This window comes from Apteryx rowi, unplaced genomic scaffold, assembly GCF_003343035.1.
Source record: "Apteryx rowi isolate R43461 unplaced genomic scaffold, aptRow1 scaffold_325, whole genome shotgun sequence".
NCBI classification, from domain to species: Eukaryota; Metazoa; Chordata; class Aves; order Apterygiformes; family Apterygidae; genus Apteryx; species Apteryx rowi.
In genome coordinates this window covers 418021-435516 of record NW_020449697.1, presented here as the reverse complement: position 1 = coordinate 435516, position 17496 = coordinate 418021, and the positions used below count along the sequence as shown (strand labels likewise).

Here is a 17496-nt window from a genome sequence, read left to right as displayed (position 1 = left end):
GCGTTGCGTTGCGTTGCGGCGGGCCGGGCACGAGAGGCGTCGCTGCTGCCGCCGCCGCCGCAGGGCGGAGCTGCCCGCGCGCCCCGGCGAAGATGGCCGGCGCCTAGGGGGTGCGCGGCGCTGTGGCACAGCCTGCCCCGGCGGCTCCTGACACCCCCCCCCCACCTCTCCGCTCCGGGCGCTGCGGCGGGGACGTGCCGCCGTGAGAGGGGCCGAGGAGAAGCTGCGCCGCCGGCAGAGCCGCGGCCATGGACGAGCAGAGCGTGGAGGTGAGCCGTTGGGCGGCGGTTGGCGGCGGCGCTCCCCGGCGAGGGGGAAGGCGCTGCGTGCCCAGGCGCGCATCTCCCGCGCCGCAGGCTCCCTCTCCTGCGCCGGGGGTGGCGAGCGGGGGAGCCGGCACGGCCGGGGCAGCGCATCCCGACCTGCTTACGGGCCTGGCCGGCGGCGCGGGGGCTGCAGGGGCCCCCGTGGCTTCCGCGCCCTTCCGTGAGGGGAGCGCGGCCAAACGGCGCGAGAGGCGGAAGGCAGACGGCAGCTCCGCGGTGGGCAGCGCCGGCGGCGGCGCGGAGGAGCGGCTGGGCCCCTCCGCGGGCCTCTCCGCTGCGCGGCGGCGATCTGCGTAAAAAGGGGGCCGGCTGCGAGGCGGTGGCGCTTGCAGGTGACACCCAGCTGTTTCCTGCAGCCTGGGCTAGAGAAGGTGGTGGTGGAGCGTTGCCGGCGCCTGTTCCTGAGGTGGATGGAGACCCCGACACTGGCCAGACCAGTTTTGGCACGTGTGAGGGCAGAGTGCTCTGTGAGAGGAGTAACCTGAACACCTTGTGTACGTTGCTGTGCTGCTAACCGTAGCCAAACAGACCGAGAATTTAAAAGACCTTATCCGTAGCTTCCTGTAAATGCATCTATTTGATTTTGCAACCATTAAAGAAGACATTAGGATACAGGAGATACTGTGATATCCGTAAATTGACGAGATGTCTCGCTTTGTGCTGATTATAGTTTTAACTCTGGGGGGGAAAAATAGCCCATTTGAAGAATCTTTCAAAGTTCTGTAGATAAGGTCAGAAGGAATCTAACTCCTGTATAATATGGGCTGCAAGACTTTCCAAAATTTATTCTTGTTTTTTAGAATGTGTCGTACAGAAAGTCATACAGTCTGTATTTAGAAAATCTTTACCAGTGAAAAATCCGTCAGTGTGGCAAGCAAATATTGTTTGAAAATATTGAAAATACTTTTCCGTTTTGGGGAATGGAGAGAGATGAGGTGGTTGTATTTTAGAACAAATAGCTTCTCTGTTGGAACAGGTATAGTAAAGCAGTATGTTAAACCACATTTTTATTGCCCAAGATTAACTGGTGAGGGAGGGCAGAGAAATTGTGGAGCTAATGCTAATGGTGGACCTTAAGTTCTTTTAAGTCTTATAAAAGTCAAAAAATAACCTGTCCAATTCAACCCTTCTAGTTAACATTCTGTATGATATATACAGGTGCTTAATATGTCTTTGAATTAGTTTAATGCCAGTACATTGAAATTCGTAGGCTGAGAATCTGCACATACAGCACAGTTGTTTTTGGCAACTGTTAAACATGTGAATACAAGTAGGAATAATATCTCTTGGCTGCAGAAATGCCTACTTGGTAAAAAATGAACTGAACAAGGAAACTACTCCTAGAAGAAGATTAGTGTTTTAAAATGGACACTGAGTGCTGGTGGGATGCAAAAGGAAATGAGGAAGAGAGCCATGATGTTCGAGTTGGTAACCTACTCTGAGATGCAGTGTGTTTGGAATAGGACTCTATTTGTTAGACCTGGCATTCTGCCTAGAAAATAAATGGAACTCTACTATGTTTGAAGTCTGTGGCATAACAATAGCATTAATCTAACCTTTGCAGAGCATTGCTGAAGTATTCCGATGTTTTATTTGTATGGAGAAATTGCGTGATGCACGTCTGTGTCCCCATTGCTCCAAGCTATGTTGTTTCAGTTGTATTCGGGTGAGTTTGCTTATCATAATTTATTCTTGCAAATGTATTAACTTAAAAAATCAGAACTACTGGTCTTAAGAACACATTCTTGTTCTTTTCCTGCCCTCTTTCTGGGGATTCTGAGGATTCCTTTTTCCTCCTCTGTGCTCTTTATTTTCCCTTTCAAAAGCTTTTTATGACACCCTGAGAAAGACTAGGGAGGCTGTGCATTATATACAGCAGTGCTAATTATAGTGATTATCTGGAAGAATTGCTTTTAAGGAACAGGCATATAATGGCTCCTTCTGTAGCATCTCTTGAGAGTCAGTGATACCTATATGGATGGAGGAGGAAGTTGGAGCAGAAAGCAAATACTGATCTTTCAGATGCCAGTATGGAACGCTAAAAGGTCATAACATCTCCTGTCATCTTGGAGTTGTTTTAACACTGTTAAATACATTTTGGAAATAGTTACCAACCTGGTATGACATGATCAGACATGTGTTAAAGCCTTGAGGGGGTCTGGTATAGTAGGCTGAAGCAAAATCCAGAGTATTTTAATTCACTTATTAAGGTGATAGTTACCTATGTATAGTATTTCAGTTCCAAGTCCAGACTCTGCTATGTGTAGTGGATTAAAAAAGGGTTCAACTGAGGTTTTCGGACCTCGGATAGTGTTTCCAGAACTCAGAGTAAACAATTATCCCCTGCTTTGAAAGCTCTGCAAAGAACTACAGGGGAGGGATTCATGCTACATATAAAGAATGTTAGATGACCTATTGTTTGTGTGTGGCAAGAAATAATTTTCATGGATATTTTCATGGAGAGCCTTTAAGCGTAGTAGCGAGCTGACAAAAGATAAGCCTCTCAGCTGCTGAACTTTAAAAAAAGTGTAAGTTGTACTGGGCTGATGAAGTTCTTTCCTAAGCTACTTACCTTTGAATGAAACTTTCTGGAAGAGAAGCATTCAAAGGGTCCATGTAGATTTGATAATTAAACTGCAGGTTTATTACTTGCATTATAAGTAGCCCAAGAGGAAGAAATAAGTTACCTCGAAGATGAATGTCTAGAGTAGGAAAAATATACCTGCTATATTTTATGCTTTCTTTTGTTGAAATGTGCTCGTTAGTCTATAACTTTGGGAATCTGCAGTAGATACTGTAGTTTCTAATGGAATATTGGGTACCTCAAGATTCCCTTTTTAATTTTAACTAAAGTGTCTTTGTCAACAAAAGAAAAGAGTGGTTGCTTTATTATTAAGATATAAATAACAACTTCTTGCGTTAAGTGGTTAAACAAAGTTAAATTACAAATCTGTAAATGAGGAAAATATAGGAAGACTAATCAAAATAACTGAATTACAGTAAAAGGTAGCTTGCTTGCACTTCTCACAGTCCATTTTTTAAAAGTTTCTCCTTTCTTTATAGCGTTGGCTGACTGAACAAAGAGCTCAGTGCCCTCACTGTAGGTAAGATACTTTCAATATCAGAAATAAATTATCAGAAATTGGATGTTCTGTCCTGTTAGTTATGAGTTGTCTTTTTCTAAGTGTCACAAAATTTTTAAGTTTGACTTTTGAAAACTGCCTGTAATATACTATAAAAACTTACACTGGTATAATACTTATTTTAAAATATGTTCTAGTTTTGTGACAGACCATGCAATATCTTTGTTCTTACCTTGTTACGCCACTGTTTTTAATGTATGTAGTTGATTTAATAAGAAAAACTAGAAGGTATTCCTCTTAGAAATCTTCATATTCTTCTTGCAAGATTCAGAAAGCAGAAACTTACATTTTCAGACTGAAGCATGTACTTTTTTTTAGATCTACATCTATAATTTGTGAGACTTGCTTTGTGTTGTAGTGTGTCTGAGAGCTTAAAAAACTGTTTTTTAAAAATGCAAAACAGTCCTTTCCCCCTACCCCCAAGCCCTGGCACCCCTTAGTAATTCTAGTTCTTGAGTATAGACCAAAAATACATTTCCAGTGGAAGGGAGGAGATTTTTTTTCCCCAGTTGGAGGGGAGGTATTTAAAACAACCAACCATTTCTGCAGAACTTAATATTCAGTTTTTAAAGCATTTAATCAATGGATCTAAAATAATTAAAAGGAGTTAAATATATCTACATCTTACAAGGGGATAACTGAAACGTTACCATGGGGATAGTTGAATAATGGGAGAAATTGAAGCCCTGAGCAATGAAATGATTTGCCCAGTGTTATCCAGCAGTCTATTAACAAATCTGGGAATAGTTCTTGGGTTCCTCATGTACCTATTCCATATTTTATTGTCTTTACATAATAAAAGCAAATCAACTTAAAACATCACATTTCTAACCTGTTTTTCTGAAATCACTGCTATAGCTTCAGCTTGGGCATCTCTGCTTTTGCCTGACTTTTCATGTAGAGTAGAATTGATGAGATGAATCAGTTTTCATTGCTGCTTTCATTTGTGCCCCTGGAGCCGTGTTTTTGCTCTAACTTCAGCAATGCTTCTTGCAGAGCCCCGCTGCAGCTACGAGAGCTGGTAAACTGTCGTTGGGCAGAAGAGGTCACACAACAACTTGATACACTTCAACTGTGCAATCTCACCAAGCATGAAGAAAACGAAAAAGACAAGTAAGTGGAACATCCTTCACACAAAGGGTTTTGAAGTTCGTCTTATATGAGTGGGCATTTCAGTCCAGCTCATTTTAAAATCAGGGACTGAACTGATAATTTTTGATCACTTAAAAGCTAAAGTGTGCTGTTGCTTAACAGACAAAAGCAATGCTCTTTCTCACTGTCTGAGAGTGAGCAGAAGCATTGAACGATGGACAGGGACTAACTACATGTTCCATACCTGCCTCCTCCCTAATTTCCCGAAACCTAGTGGAGGCGAAAGGGAGAGCCATGTGCTGGAGGTCTCCTCTGGTCTATGTTCAGTTTGTTGACTGATGCTGTTTATGAAATTTTAAGGATCGATAAGTGTCAGTTTGGCCAAAAAGCTTGCGAGGCAGTGCTGTGTGGTTACTTTCAGTTGCAGATTTCAGTTTCAGGTTGGTGTTTTAATGATGTGAGATATTAACTTCTAGAATTTCAAGCCAAATTCAGTGATGATATCCTCTATCTGCTGGATATAAACCCAATTTTATTAATGAACTTTCTCTGTAGCTCTCGCAAACATTGAGAGGATACTAAGAACAGCATTTATTTTACAAAAGATTTCAAATTGAATATAAGTATTCTTATAGAATACTTATTCACAGAAAATTTCTGTCTATTTTCTGCTGATGGTTTGTGTGTATTCTTTGTTTAAGGTGTGAAAACCATCATGAAAAACTTAGTGTATTCTGCTGGACCTGTAAGAAGTGTATCTGCCACCAGTGTGCACTTTGGGGAGGAATGGTAAGAAGATACTTGCATATGTGCATACGTTATGTTACAATAGGAGACTGTCTGTGTTGTGTTTGAGTGCAATTTGAAGAAATTTGAAGAATCATTGTGAAACTGTTGGTATAGTTATTGAATTGACATGCAAATACTGTAGTTGTCATATGTGCATAAAAAATTTGTCTGAACTTTGGGTTTGAAAGGCAGTATCTTCTGTTACTAAGTACAGAAGCAAGTTGAATTTTGTGGTGAAAGGAGGGCAGAATTATCTTCCTTGTTACAAATTTCATGATTCTTTAGACAAACTGAAGATGGCAATGAGAACTTTATGTGCACAGAAAGAGATCTTTCTGAGAATCTGGATAAAACTTGTGTAATTTAAATATCGTGGGCAGTAATCTTGAACGTCTTCAAAGCTGCATTAGTAAAACACTTCACCATGCTCTTTATTATCCTTTTCAGTTGAGTATTTCGAGGAGAGATGGCTGTCATGCCTTGGAATATAAGTGGTTGAATGTAGCTAAAACAGTATGCTGTTTTTGTTTGGGAAGGGTGTTTTTAATTAAAAAAAAAATTTCTATCTTTGATTCGTTAAAGATATGCACAGTGAATATAGTGGTTTATTTTTGGATGACTGCTCAGACTCTAAATAACTCTTGATAGGAAGCTTTGATGGTATGAAAGCCAAATTCATGACTTCTTACAAAGGGAAGTGAAAGACAGACTTCCTACATACAATCTGCTTTGGAACTTTTCCAAATGGAGTGATACACTAGGAGGCTTTCTTCCCCTCTCTTCCTATAATTTAATAGGAGTGGAGTAAAGTTGAAATTATATTCAACACCCCTTTCCCCTCCCCCTTCCTTTATTTTATTTATTTATTTTATTTATTTATTTTATTTATTTATTTATTTATTTATTTATTGACAGCATGGAGGACATACTTTTAAGCCACTGGCAGAAATCTATGAGCAGCATGTCACGAAAGTAAATGAAGAAGTGGCAAAGCTTAGGAGAAGACTCATGGAATTGATCAGTTTAGTGCAAGAAGTGGTAAGAAATTAATCAATGAAAACCTTAGGTTTTCCTGCAGTGTGCCATTGTCAAAGGATAACTGTGAAGTGGGAAATGGAAATGGTATACTGTTTCATACACTCATGATGTTTTCTGTGCCTGTGTGCTGTTACTTCTGTGAAGGTAGTCGGATCATCCCACAGAGAGATGTTTTCGCTTCTTAGTTGTGCTCTTCGTATTCTTATTATAACCTGTGAAAAGATCAGCACAGTCTTGATACTGCTTTTGTAGCTGCCAGGCAGAAAAAGACATACGAGTTAGCTAGCAGGAAATTCTTCTTTGGGTATATGCTATCTAAAAGCTAGAGTTGTGCAGTTCTTTGAAAGATGTGTTTTTGTAAACACTTGTAATAGAGTACAGTCTCTTGTGCTTGAGTATGCTAAACCAGTATAAAAATGCTTTATTCTAGCCTAGCTTATTTTTCTTCCCTTAGGAAAATAAACTAAGAGTATATTTGAGTGCACAACAGGGTCTATACTCAATAAAGCAGTTCACTACCTAGACCTGGTGCCACTTTTTTCCCTCCCCATAGTGGTATATGTGCCAGAAGTCCCCGTATATCTGACAAATTTGGCCTTGGCAGTTTCAGTTGAAGTTCCAACAAAACAATATGGATTTTGTATTCTAGGAAAGATGTGCTGAATACTGGGCCGTTTATTACGCAGTCATTGTGCAAATAAAATATATTCCAGATGTGCTGCATAGACGCATCCTATTTGTGAACAGGTTTCTGTATGGTTCTTGGCTATGCTATTGTTCATGTATTTGTTTGCAGCATGCACTGGTAGGTTAGCTCTGCCTCAGCTCAAATGTAACCACGTTACATCACCAAGTGGGTTACTTGTAAGTATTTGTAAAGTATTTTGAGGATCACTCAAGGATGAAGGGCACGATTTAAATCAGATCATTGCTGTTACCAAAAAGGTAACTTTTCTATGCTGTTCTAGTTACAAAAGAGAAACTGGTAGTTGTATTTATAAATTTTGATACTGAAAAGTCTCCATATGGCAAATGTCTCTGTAATGAGAAAATGTTGTTCAAACTTTATTGTTAACCTTTGGTCACCCACCAGAGGGCACGCTTACTTATTCAATAAAAGTGGAAAGGTATTTACAACGTAATAATGAAGTATTTAGACTGACATCAGAAGTAGACTGCAATACAGATTGTCTAAAAATAAGTCCCTATTTTCTCATTCTAAACATGAGAGCTTCTGTAAGACCAGATATTCCTCCCCCCCTGCCTCCAATAGAAAAAGTAGGGCTGGGGGGGGGGGGCAGGCTTCAGGAGGCTGTTTAGTCGTCTCCCTGATCTGAGAGTGTGGAATCAACATATAAAGTGAGTTAAAAGATGTGCAGAAGTGTGAAGGCTTTCTTTTTGTACATGTTCTTTCTGAATCCTGGTTTAGGAGAGGAATGTGGAGGCAGTGCGCAGTGCAAAGGATGAACGAGTTCGGGAAATCAGAAATGCAGTGGAGATGATGATTGCCCGGTTAGACACTCAGCTGAAGAATAAGCTTATAACATTAATGGGTATGTATTTGCCTCATCTATTATGAGTGGGAGCAATATATCAATAATGTGTAAATCTATTGATGAACTTTTTTTCCCTAGGAGTATCACTCCTTGCACACTTGTCAGCCTTAAGCCAGGAAACTGCTTGACTGAAAATCTCTACATAGAGCAAGGCTTTTAGTTAATTGTGTAGTTATCGTGTTATAGCTCTAAGTTGTTAGATGCAACCAAACCTGTTTTTGTTCTCTTAGAAAGCCCTGTATAGTAACTCAGAGAACATGTACCTCTAATTGGAAGATATTTAGTACTTTTAACCTTGTTGTGAAAGTGTGTTTACACAAAAGTTTTTATTAGCTAAGAAGTACATATCTGTCATTTGACATCTTTGTAATATCTACTCCTTGTAATGTAATTTAAAAAAGTTGCTTCTCTGTGATTATCTGCAGTGAGCAACAGTTCAGGTCCATACGTAGAAGCAGCATTGTCTACAAATGAGAGTATGGGCATCTGGAATCTGAGCTGCTACTTTGGTTCCTGATGCTGTTGCTACCCTGAGACTGGTCGCTTTAGCTCTCCTTTGGTATAATATAGGTGAGAAGATAGGTGGTGCGCTTACAGGTACTGAAGCTTGTGGAAGCAACATTTTTAAAAATGACTTTAGATGAATAGACAGCTTTTAATGAATAAGATAGGTGAAGTCAGGAGATCTAGATTATATTCCTCAGTTGACTAGTAACTATGTATATACTTTGCTCAACTTATTTAGCCTCTGCGTCTTGGGCTGTTTTTTTTTTCCATGCATACTTTCACTTTCTTAAGTGCATTGGTAGAAGCACATAATAAAGATGACTTCTTTTGGGATATCAGTTTCTTTCGACACTCTTGAAATATTATGCTTATGACCTCAGTTTTGCAAGGTATGCAACCAGTAGATCAAAGTGCACAAATAAATAGATCATTGATCTTGTATCTATCAGCTTATCTCAAAAATAAAAGTAAGGGAATAATAGCTGTGCTGTAAACCCATTTCTGGTGCTTGAACACCCCCCCCCCCCAAAAAAAAAAAAAAAAAAAAAAAAAAAAAACCCTGATGTATGAATGCCTGGAAAATGTCCTTGGTTTTGAGGATACTTACATTTATTCTCATAGTTCCTTCCCATTAAATTTTTTTTTAAAAAAAGAAAAAGATATAATAAATGTATAGCAGACATAGTTCAGATTCCTCTTCAAATTCACATCAGTATTTAAAATGCATGCTTTAAGATAAATCTAGGAGTCTTGCATATACTTATGCCTATACTGAATACAGTAATCAGTTGCAAGATCTGTTTTGGTGTATACTGATTGAAGATCAGTCTGAAAGCCGTTTTAGAATGTCCTAATTATTTGGTATGTACAGATTAACATTTTGTACATGTAGCACCTTTTTTCTAAAGACTGCCAAATACTCTTCAGGTACTTAATGCATGATAGAAACGAAGATTTCAAATCCCCATGACAGAAAACAGATACGTGTCTTAGATTTTTATTCTTCCTTGTCACAGTCTTAACATCAGTTGGAACACACAAACACTTCTAAATATTGTTTGTTCTTTTTTAAGGAAAAAAAAATGCTTAAACATCAAAGGACGAGAGAAATGGTGGATTTCAAAAGAAAAATGTCAGCTAATATAAAAGAGAGACTTGTCTGGATGAGAGCAAGTTCAGTGAAGTCAAACCTGCTTTTTTGTCCAAAAAAGCGCCCCAAAACAAAAAAACCTGTTATTTCTGGGACACAAAGAATATTTCATTACTGACTTAAACCTCAGGTGACTTCTTCACTATAGTTCTAATTAAAAATGTAGGCTTGCTTTTAAAATGCTTTCTCCATCAACCTTGGTATATTTAGAAATCCTTTACCTTATTAGGTTTTGGGGCAGCTTTCAGGAAAAAAAGCTGAATTTCTTAAAATCCAGTGAGTATGACTTTTATCTTTCTTTCCTTTAAACAGGTCAAAAGACATCGCTTACCCAAGAAACTGAACTTCTGGAATCCCTGCTCCAGGAAGTAGAACATCAGGTGACTATGAAAAGAGTTGAAATGTTGAAAGTTATATAGATATATCATCAGTCAGCCTTCTATCTTTTTTAACTCTTACTTGATGGAACTATTTTTATCTCTTTATTTAAGTGGCTTTAGATTGTACAATTTCTTCTTAAAAGCAAGTGTTATGTCTTCTAGGAATAATGGAAGGTGTTCTCTTCTGTTGCTTGAAAAACTAGTACAGGGATTACTAGTGATATCATATAAAATTGCACAGTTGTGCATTTAAGTTAGCTTAGCATTTGGACCATGTGGCTAATTTCTGTCAGTTTTGCAGCTGCCAACAGCCTATGAATAGTGGTGGCTATAAATGGCGAATAAACAAAAATGTCATGTTTCACTTTGTGCTGTTGAGGAAAACTAAAATGGTTCTCCCATCCATCTGTCTCTCCAAGAAGTTGATATGGTATAATTTTTTTCATTTTTTTTTCTAGTGGCACAAGTTTGGCTTTTGTAAATGGAATATTCACATTCTGCAGAAACTGACTGTACTTGCCCTGAACAATTTCTGCTTGCTCTGAGCAAATGGCAGGGTACCCCCCCACCCCCCCCACGATCATTACTGCATGCAGTAATTTTCTTTCAGCAGAATCTGTCATCTTAGGTTTCTGGCAGGGGGAAAAAATCAAAACTTCTGGGAGGGGAGGGGAAGAAAGCTTGTTCTGTATTCCTTCTTCATTCCCCTCCACTGCTTTTGTTTCAATAAAAATGCTAAGTTGACTTCATTACCTGAGCAGGGATTATTTTGCTCTCCTTGCACTTAAGTTATTTATTTTATAGCCATAATGGAATGTCATGTTGAGGAATTGTTGACGTCAGGAGGGTGAATGCTTCTGCATACTGTGCATCTGCCCTTTTTTTGGCTATTTGAGAGCCCTTTGTTTATAACTCATTCAAGAATTACTTCTTGTTTACATTGCAACCCAAATGAGGACCTTCTATATCTTTCTGAACAGTGGTGCTAGTGCATATGTAACTCTGCAGATCAGTTTCTCTTCTGTAGAAAAATAATTGAAATAATTACAAATTGGTACTAGAGAAGCAAGACTTTTTCCTCCAAAATATGAGGAAAAGCTTGCTAACTAAAAAGTTTTTGTGAAGATACAGCCATTTGGCAGCTGTGTAGACCTCAACATATTTAAAGTCATTACATATGACTTTGTCAAGAGAGGCTTTGACTTTCATGTTCTTCTGGGGGAAGTAATAGAATTATTCAAAGAATTTACAGCAAAAATGTGTGTTTTTTATGTACATACTAGTCTCACTTAAGCTTGGCAGAAAGCTTGAACAGTAAGCCTAAGATATGTTTTTCTAGTGTTTAAACTATAAGTGAGAAGCAGAATAGCTTTGTCTCCTGTATTAAAGAGGTTTAAAATACACAGTACTAGGTATTCCAGGAACATATAACATTAGATTTGTTCAAAAGTATTTATTACCGCTTGAACCTTCAGATTTTGAAAAGACTTTTGTTATTATGCTTGGTCCTGTAAGCCATCTGGAATGAAGTGGATTTAAATGCATTTTCATGGCCTTCTATTTAAGATAATATATGCTTTACTTTGTTCAAATTCAGCTGAACAAACAACAACAACAAAGTACAGCTCTTGGCAATGAGGCAGGAAAGGAATAACTAAAATGTGAAGAATGTCTACGGTTCACATGAGCTTGTCTTACCATATCATGATGTATTGAACAAATTATCCCAGTGTCTAATTAAGCTTCATTTTCAGGTTGATTTACTCTGCTATTGTTGTCTAAGCACAGTAAAAGGTGTGACTTGGTATTAATCAGGCATATTTATACATAAATCCTTTAGATCTAAGTGAAGTACATAGTAGATGCTGTGATTTTCATATTAGAAGTTGAGAGAGTCTTCAGTATTCAGTACTTCCCAAGTAGGTTGCACAGCCTTTGGAGTGAGACAGAATTAGAGTATTCATTTTAATTTCTTAATAAAAATTTTAGAAGCTGTGACCATCAGCTATCATAGCAAACTCTTAGTCTTAAGAGCTGCCAGTTTCAAGAGAAATATTAAAAAAAAAAAAAATGGATTGCATCATGGGTAATCTTTCTGAAGCTGTGGCAGGCAGTGTTTTAATATGCAATTCGTTTGTTTAAAAACAAATGTAGTCAAAATCTATGGTTTCTACTAATGACAGAGGGATTTTTTTTTTTCTGTTTTTTCTCATACAGTTACGATCATGTAGTAAGAGTGAGTTGATATCCAAAAGTTCAGAGATCCTGATGATGTTCCAGCAGGTTCATCGGAAACCCATGGCCTCGTTTGTCACTACTCCGGTTCCTCCAGACTTCACAAGGTAGGCAGTGCATTTCCTCTGCGTTGTAGTTTGAACTTGAAAGCTATCTTAGAACTGTTTGGTTTGTTTTTAAAAGTGTTTGAAGTAACTTAAAGGAGAGTTTTATCTCTTTCCCATATTACTATACAAAAAATTCCAAAACTGCTGAAGACTCTCCCATAGGACAGATTTTGATTGTGTGGAGGATGATGTTCTAGTGATTCTGGAAGGCAGCTGGATGTTGATATGTGCAAGCCTTGTGTAAAATTAGGGCAGGGATGTACCACTGTATATTAACATGCAGGTTTGGAAGCATGAGTAATAAGTGGCTGAGTTGCTAGAGAGATTCCCTAACTCCACCTCTAGTGAAGAGGAGTCGTGCTCCGCAGCCATGCCTGCATTGGTGGTGATAATCCATTGGGTAGCATTGTTGTGTCTGTTTCTCAGTGTTAAAATCGATTTCTCTGACTGAATTTGAGTCCAGATTTATACACCGAAAATGACAAATTGCTTAACTTACTCCTCTTACAACATCCACCAATAGGTTTTTCTATTCCAGCAGGGCTTATTTTATAAATCTGTAGCCCCTGATGGGGAATCAGAACAGTGGGCTCCAGATGACTAAAAATTTCTCTCTTTACACTTAGTTTACTGATTTGCCCTTTTTCTCTTATTATTGGGGTCGTTCAGTGTATAATTGCAAGGCTCTCATGAGATGCCTCTGCAGGTCACCTTAATTCAGAATATATAGCCAAAATCACTTTCTAACACGATTCCTTTTCATAAAGAGTAGTTTTAGTGCTGGGTTCTGAAAAAGTCGGAGTTTAGGATAGCTGGCTGCAAAGCTTCTCCGTGAAATTGAGAGTATGAGAAATCTTAGAAGAATTCCTCAAATCAATTTGTGTTCTTTAGCAAATATCAGTCTGTCTTGCTTTTAAGTGCAATCTGAAAACTATTACCTTGAAGTGTTTTCTGAAAAGAATACTTAAAAGTCCCTCTGAGGAGAGTTTAAAGCTGAATATGCATTTTCCAATGGCCATAAACTCTGAAACATGAACCACTTAAGCTTTGTTCTTTCAGCCATGCAACAGTTTCATCCTTTCTAGAACTATCAGAGTTTTACAATAAAAATTGCTCTGTTAGGAGATTATTAGCCATCACCAGCGAAAAGGCAGATCCTCTTAACTATCTTTAAATACTTGTCTGCTCTTCCTTTTTGACCATAATGTAAAACATTTGCTTTGATGCATGGTATCATATGCAGAGGTGCTGGGGAGAAGGCTCTTGAGTGGAATTTTCAGAAGTGCTGAAAAAAACCACAGGTAGTCGTAGTGCATTTCAGTGGATCTAGTGATCCAAATCATCTTAAATGCTTCTGAAGAGTCCAAAAGTTGGGATTTTTAATATGATGTTATTCAACTCTAATATATGTATTTTTTTCCTTAGTGAATTAGTTCCAGCCTATGACTCAACTACCTTTGTCTTGGAAAACTTTAGGTAAGAATGTATCTTAAGAAATTACTGTGAATATCAATGAGCTCTTTCTGTTTCTTCTGCCATGTTTAATATCATTTAAAACACTGAATAGTCTCTGTTGAAAACTGTTAGATACAAACTAAGCGATAGAAATTCAATCAAAATCTCTTATGTACCAGGTGAGCAACAATTAACCCTAGTTCAACTGATAGTTTAAAAATTTTCCTTGTTCAATCTTTCAAAAGTTGTTCTCTTTTATCAGTTTTCCAAGGAACACATATATTTGATGCTTAACGTTTTGCTTAGGCCTCACATGCTGTTAGGTGCTCTTTGTGCAACAAGGACAGTTTCAGAGTGTAAGTGTAACCTGCTCTTTCATGGAGGGTTTTGCTTTCTCTCAATAGCAATTTTTTTTTCTTTTTTCTTAATAGTACATTGCGTCAGCGAGCAGATCCTGTTTACAGTCCACCTCTTCAAGTGTCAGGACTTTGCTGGAGGTTAAAAGTTTATCCAGTGAGTTAATATCTTCAACTAGAATTGTTACCCCATCCAACACATGCTTGTCCTGTAAAGAAACATCAGTTAGATTCTTCTCATGAGGAAAGAAATGTTGTATATAAAAAGCTGTATGAAAAAAGCATAAGGTTGCTGTTGTCAATCAGTGACCATTGGAACATTCCTTCTATGCCTCCAGATATTCAGCATGAGCATTTTCAGTACAGTTAATCTGGCTAATTTAAAAACAATTAAAAATGGGTCTTATAAATATATCATAGCAACCTTAATAGGTATTTCTACCCTTTTGTTTGAGTGTTTAAACGTGCTTCTTGCAGAACTGAGGTCTAGATTAACTTACCATGTTTATGTTTATAAAACGGTACTTATTTTGAAAGTTGGAGGACAGAGTTTTGTTTGATGGGCTGTTTTACTGATTGTCCACTTCTGAAATGCTGATGTTAAAAAGTGTGCATTGGACTAATGTCCTTTCAGTGAGCTGAATATTCAGACTTTTAAAGCAGTATCTGTGTCAATGTTGTAATGTTAACCCATGAGGTGCGATCTTTTTTCGCTCCACTAGTTTGGTCAGTGCTTCCAGAAAGCTCTGGCTGCTCTTACAGCTTTGTTTGGAGAAATATCTACATGAGTTTAGTGGTGGAGTACAACTTCTGTTGTTTGTTAGTCATTTAAATGGGATCTTCAGAGAGCTGGATTCATCTGTCAAGCCCACATATGCACACAATAGTATTCCTGCAGAGCAGAGGTGGACCACTGTGTCAGTTTTCAGAGTATTTTAAATTCAGGATTGACTATGTAAGGTGCATTGTCAAAAGGCATTACAATTATTTTTAAAGCGGTAAGTTGGAATGTTTCTTCAACCTAGAAGATTCAAGTTGAGCTGTTCGTCATCTTTGATTAAGGTGAGTGTGATGAAGGCTTTGCCACAATTTTTCTTGAATTCTGGTGATTCTTAAGTTGTGTTAGTTGACCTAACTTTTTCATGTTGCATGTTTTTCTGAAGAAAAGAAATGATTCTTTCCTGTTTCAGAAATGAAGTGGCTTTCAAATGCAGCTGTATGTAAAATATTTCAGAACTAATGTTTAACCTGAGCTGCTTTCATGCTAAGAGTTTTCTGTTGAGAGAATTAGACCATAATAAACTGATGAGTAGGTTTCACGAGCTTTTTTCACTGCTTGGTCTATGTTCTGTTAAATAAGTGTTGTTCCAACACATTGACAAATGTTTGTCTATTCAGTTTTGTACTTAACTGAACTGCTAAAATGTTGGAGTAACTTAAACTGTGTTCTGAGATGGTGATTTATATCTGAGATACAAATACTAGAGCGCACATCTGCTTCCAGGTGTGAACTCTACCTTGATTCAAGTTACAGTAGGAGTTCTAGGTCACAGAAGACAAAATCAAACTGTAGCATACAAAATAGACTGTCTGGAAGTTCTGAATTGATTGAAGCTATTTTCTGAAACTTCAAGGGTGTGTGGAAGTGGTTTTTGTCTGTTTTTGGCTTTTTTTTAACGATTTGTCTCTCAATTTTTTTATTATTATTATTATTTTTTTAGGATGGAAATGGAGTGGTACGGGGCTACTACCTGTCTGTGTTCTTGGAGCTGTCGGCTGGATTGCCAGAGACATCCAAGTAAGAAAAACAATTGCCGAAGCATCTGGAGAGCTTTGCAAAGAATGACCTGAGTAGTTCTGTAGGGTTGCCAGGGACTTATGTAGAGCCTGTTGAAAAGAATAGAGTCATTCCTGTTGTCCATTGAGCTTTGAATCATGCCCAAAGGTGATATTTTAAAGCTGGTGTTCAGTGGCTTGCCTAAGATAAACAGCAAGCTGGTAATAAAACAAATGAGAATATCTGACTCCCAGTATTCAGTCCTAGGTTTGGTTTATCAGACTACTCTCTTTACATCTTTCCTCCAATGCTGTTTGCATAAGTGTTCAATAAGATTTTAAGACTGAATCATGTCTTCAGCTGGAAATGCTAGCCTCCCCAAAATTATAGTTCTCTTAAACTTGATGGATTCAGCACTTTGTGATGTCTCATTTGTTTTGATATTAATCCCTGTGATCTTCCTCTGCTTAGGTATGAGTATCGTGTAGAAATGGTTCACCAGTCCACCAATGATCCAGCTAAAAACATAATTCGAGAGTTTGCCTCTGATTTTGAAGTTGGAGAATGCTGGGGCTACAACAGATTCTTTCGTCTAGATTTGCTAGCCAACGAAGGCTATTTAAACAGACAAAATGATACTGTGATTCTAAGGTAAAGAAGACTTAGCAGGACTTTTTTCTGCTATCATTTCATGAAAAGTATCACACATTGCTAAAATAGGAAGTAATCAAGTAGTTGAATATAAAATAAGCATGACATGTTTTGTCATAAATGGATTTTACTGTCATAAGCTTCAAAAGAGAAAATACGCTGAAGGGAGTTGAGGGAAGTTTAAATATGTCTGTTCCTCTGAGGTGGAGCTGTGCTTGATGCTAATAAGCTTGGGTTGGATATCTGTAGCTAACTGAATTAAAGGAAAAATGCATTTTCTTCCTCTCTTTAGAAACAGTTCTGGTGAGCAAAGGAGAGCTTTGGGAGTGAATGAAGGAAGTCTGTAATGTAACAGAGCTGATGCTGTCAATGGAAATTGCAATGTTATGACAAAATACAGAAACTTTATTCAGCTACTTCAAATACTCTCTGCACAGTTCTACTCTTGCTCCTGTTCAGTGCTTTGTAGCATGTCAATTTTGTTAGTGGCAGTTTGTGAAAATAACTACTTCTCCTATAGTTGCCTCTCCTACAAAATGTTTGCTATTACCATTCAGTGCAATCGAGATACTTAGTATGTAGAAGTACTCATTGTCTAAGTTTACTTTATTACTATATTTCATGTTGTATGATGTTTTTTATGCAGGGCTTTTCAAACTCTGCAGAACAAAACTGAAACTTCTCAAATTTTGCTTTGAAGGTTCCAGGTGCGCTCACCGACCTTCTTCCAAAAGTGTCGTGATCAACACTGGTACATTGCTCAGTTGGAAGCGGCTCAGACAAGTTATATCCAACAAATAAATAACCTTAAAGAGGTAAGTGGGATGTATATTGATGTAAAATTTTCAATTTCACCTTTTACTGACCAGTCTCAGGTTACAAAGTTCAATTTGATAATTGTGTTTACTTGGATAGCTACTGTTAGTTTAATACT

At 38.1% G+C, this 17496-nt stretch overlaps 1 protein-coding gene across 10 annotated transcripts in view; it reads left to right on the top strand.

The window, feature by feature from the left end:
- The first annotated feature begins 42 nt into the window (after nucleotides 1-42).
- TRIM37 (tripartite motif containing 37) overlaps nucleotides 43-17496 on the top strand; it is a 30975-nt gene continuing 13521 nt past the window's right edge. For 4 of the 10 annotated variants that reach the window (XR_003254439.1, XM_026071383.1, XM_026071382.1 and 1 more), the window contains exons 1-14: nucleotides 45-269; nucleotides 1891-1992; nucleotides 3390-3430; nucleotides 4466-4582; nucleotides 5263-5350; nucleotides 6266-6388; nucleotides 7818-7941; nucleotides 9914-9981; nucleotides 12199-12323; nucleotides 13749-13799; nucleotides 14210-14291; nucleotides 15856-15932; nucleotides 16383-16562; nucleotides 17263-17377. Coding sequence is in view for 6 of the 10 variants with exons in the window: in XM_026071383.1 (XP_025927168.1) it covers nucleotides 249-269; nucleotides 1891-1992; nucleotides 3390-3430; nucleotides 4466-4582; nucleotides 5263-5350; nucleotides 6266-6388; nucleotides 7818-7941; nucleotides 9914-9981; nucleotides 12199-12323; nucleotides 13749-13799; nucleotides 14210-14291; nucleotides 15856-15932; nucleotides 16383-16562; nucleotides 17263-17377 (1314 nt within the window). In the remaining 4 variants the exon portion in view is untranslated. Of the gene's footprint in view, nucleotides 270-682; nucleotides 821-1890; nucleotides 1993-3389; nucleotides 3431-4465; nucleotides 4583-5262; nucleotides 5351-6265; nucleotides 6389-7817; nucleotides 7942-9913; nucleotides 9982-12198; nucleotides 12324-13748; nucleotides 13800-14209; nucleotides 14292-15855; nucleotides 15933-16382; nucleotides 16563-17262; nucleotides 17378-17496 lie in introns of all 10 variants that reach the window. The other 6 variants (XR_003254438.1, XR_003254436.1, XR_003254437.1 and 3 more) reach the window with 4 other exon arrangements.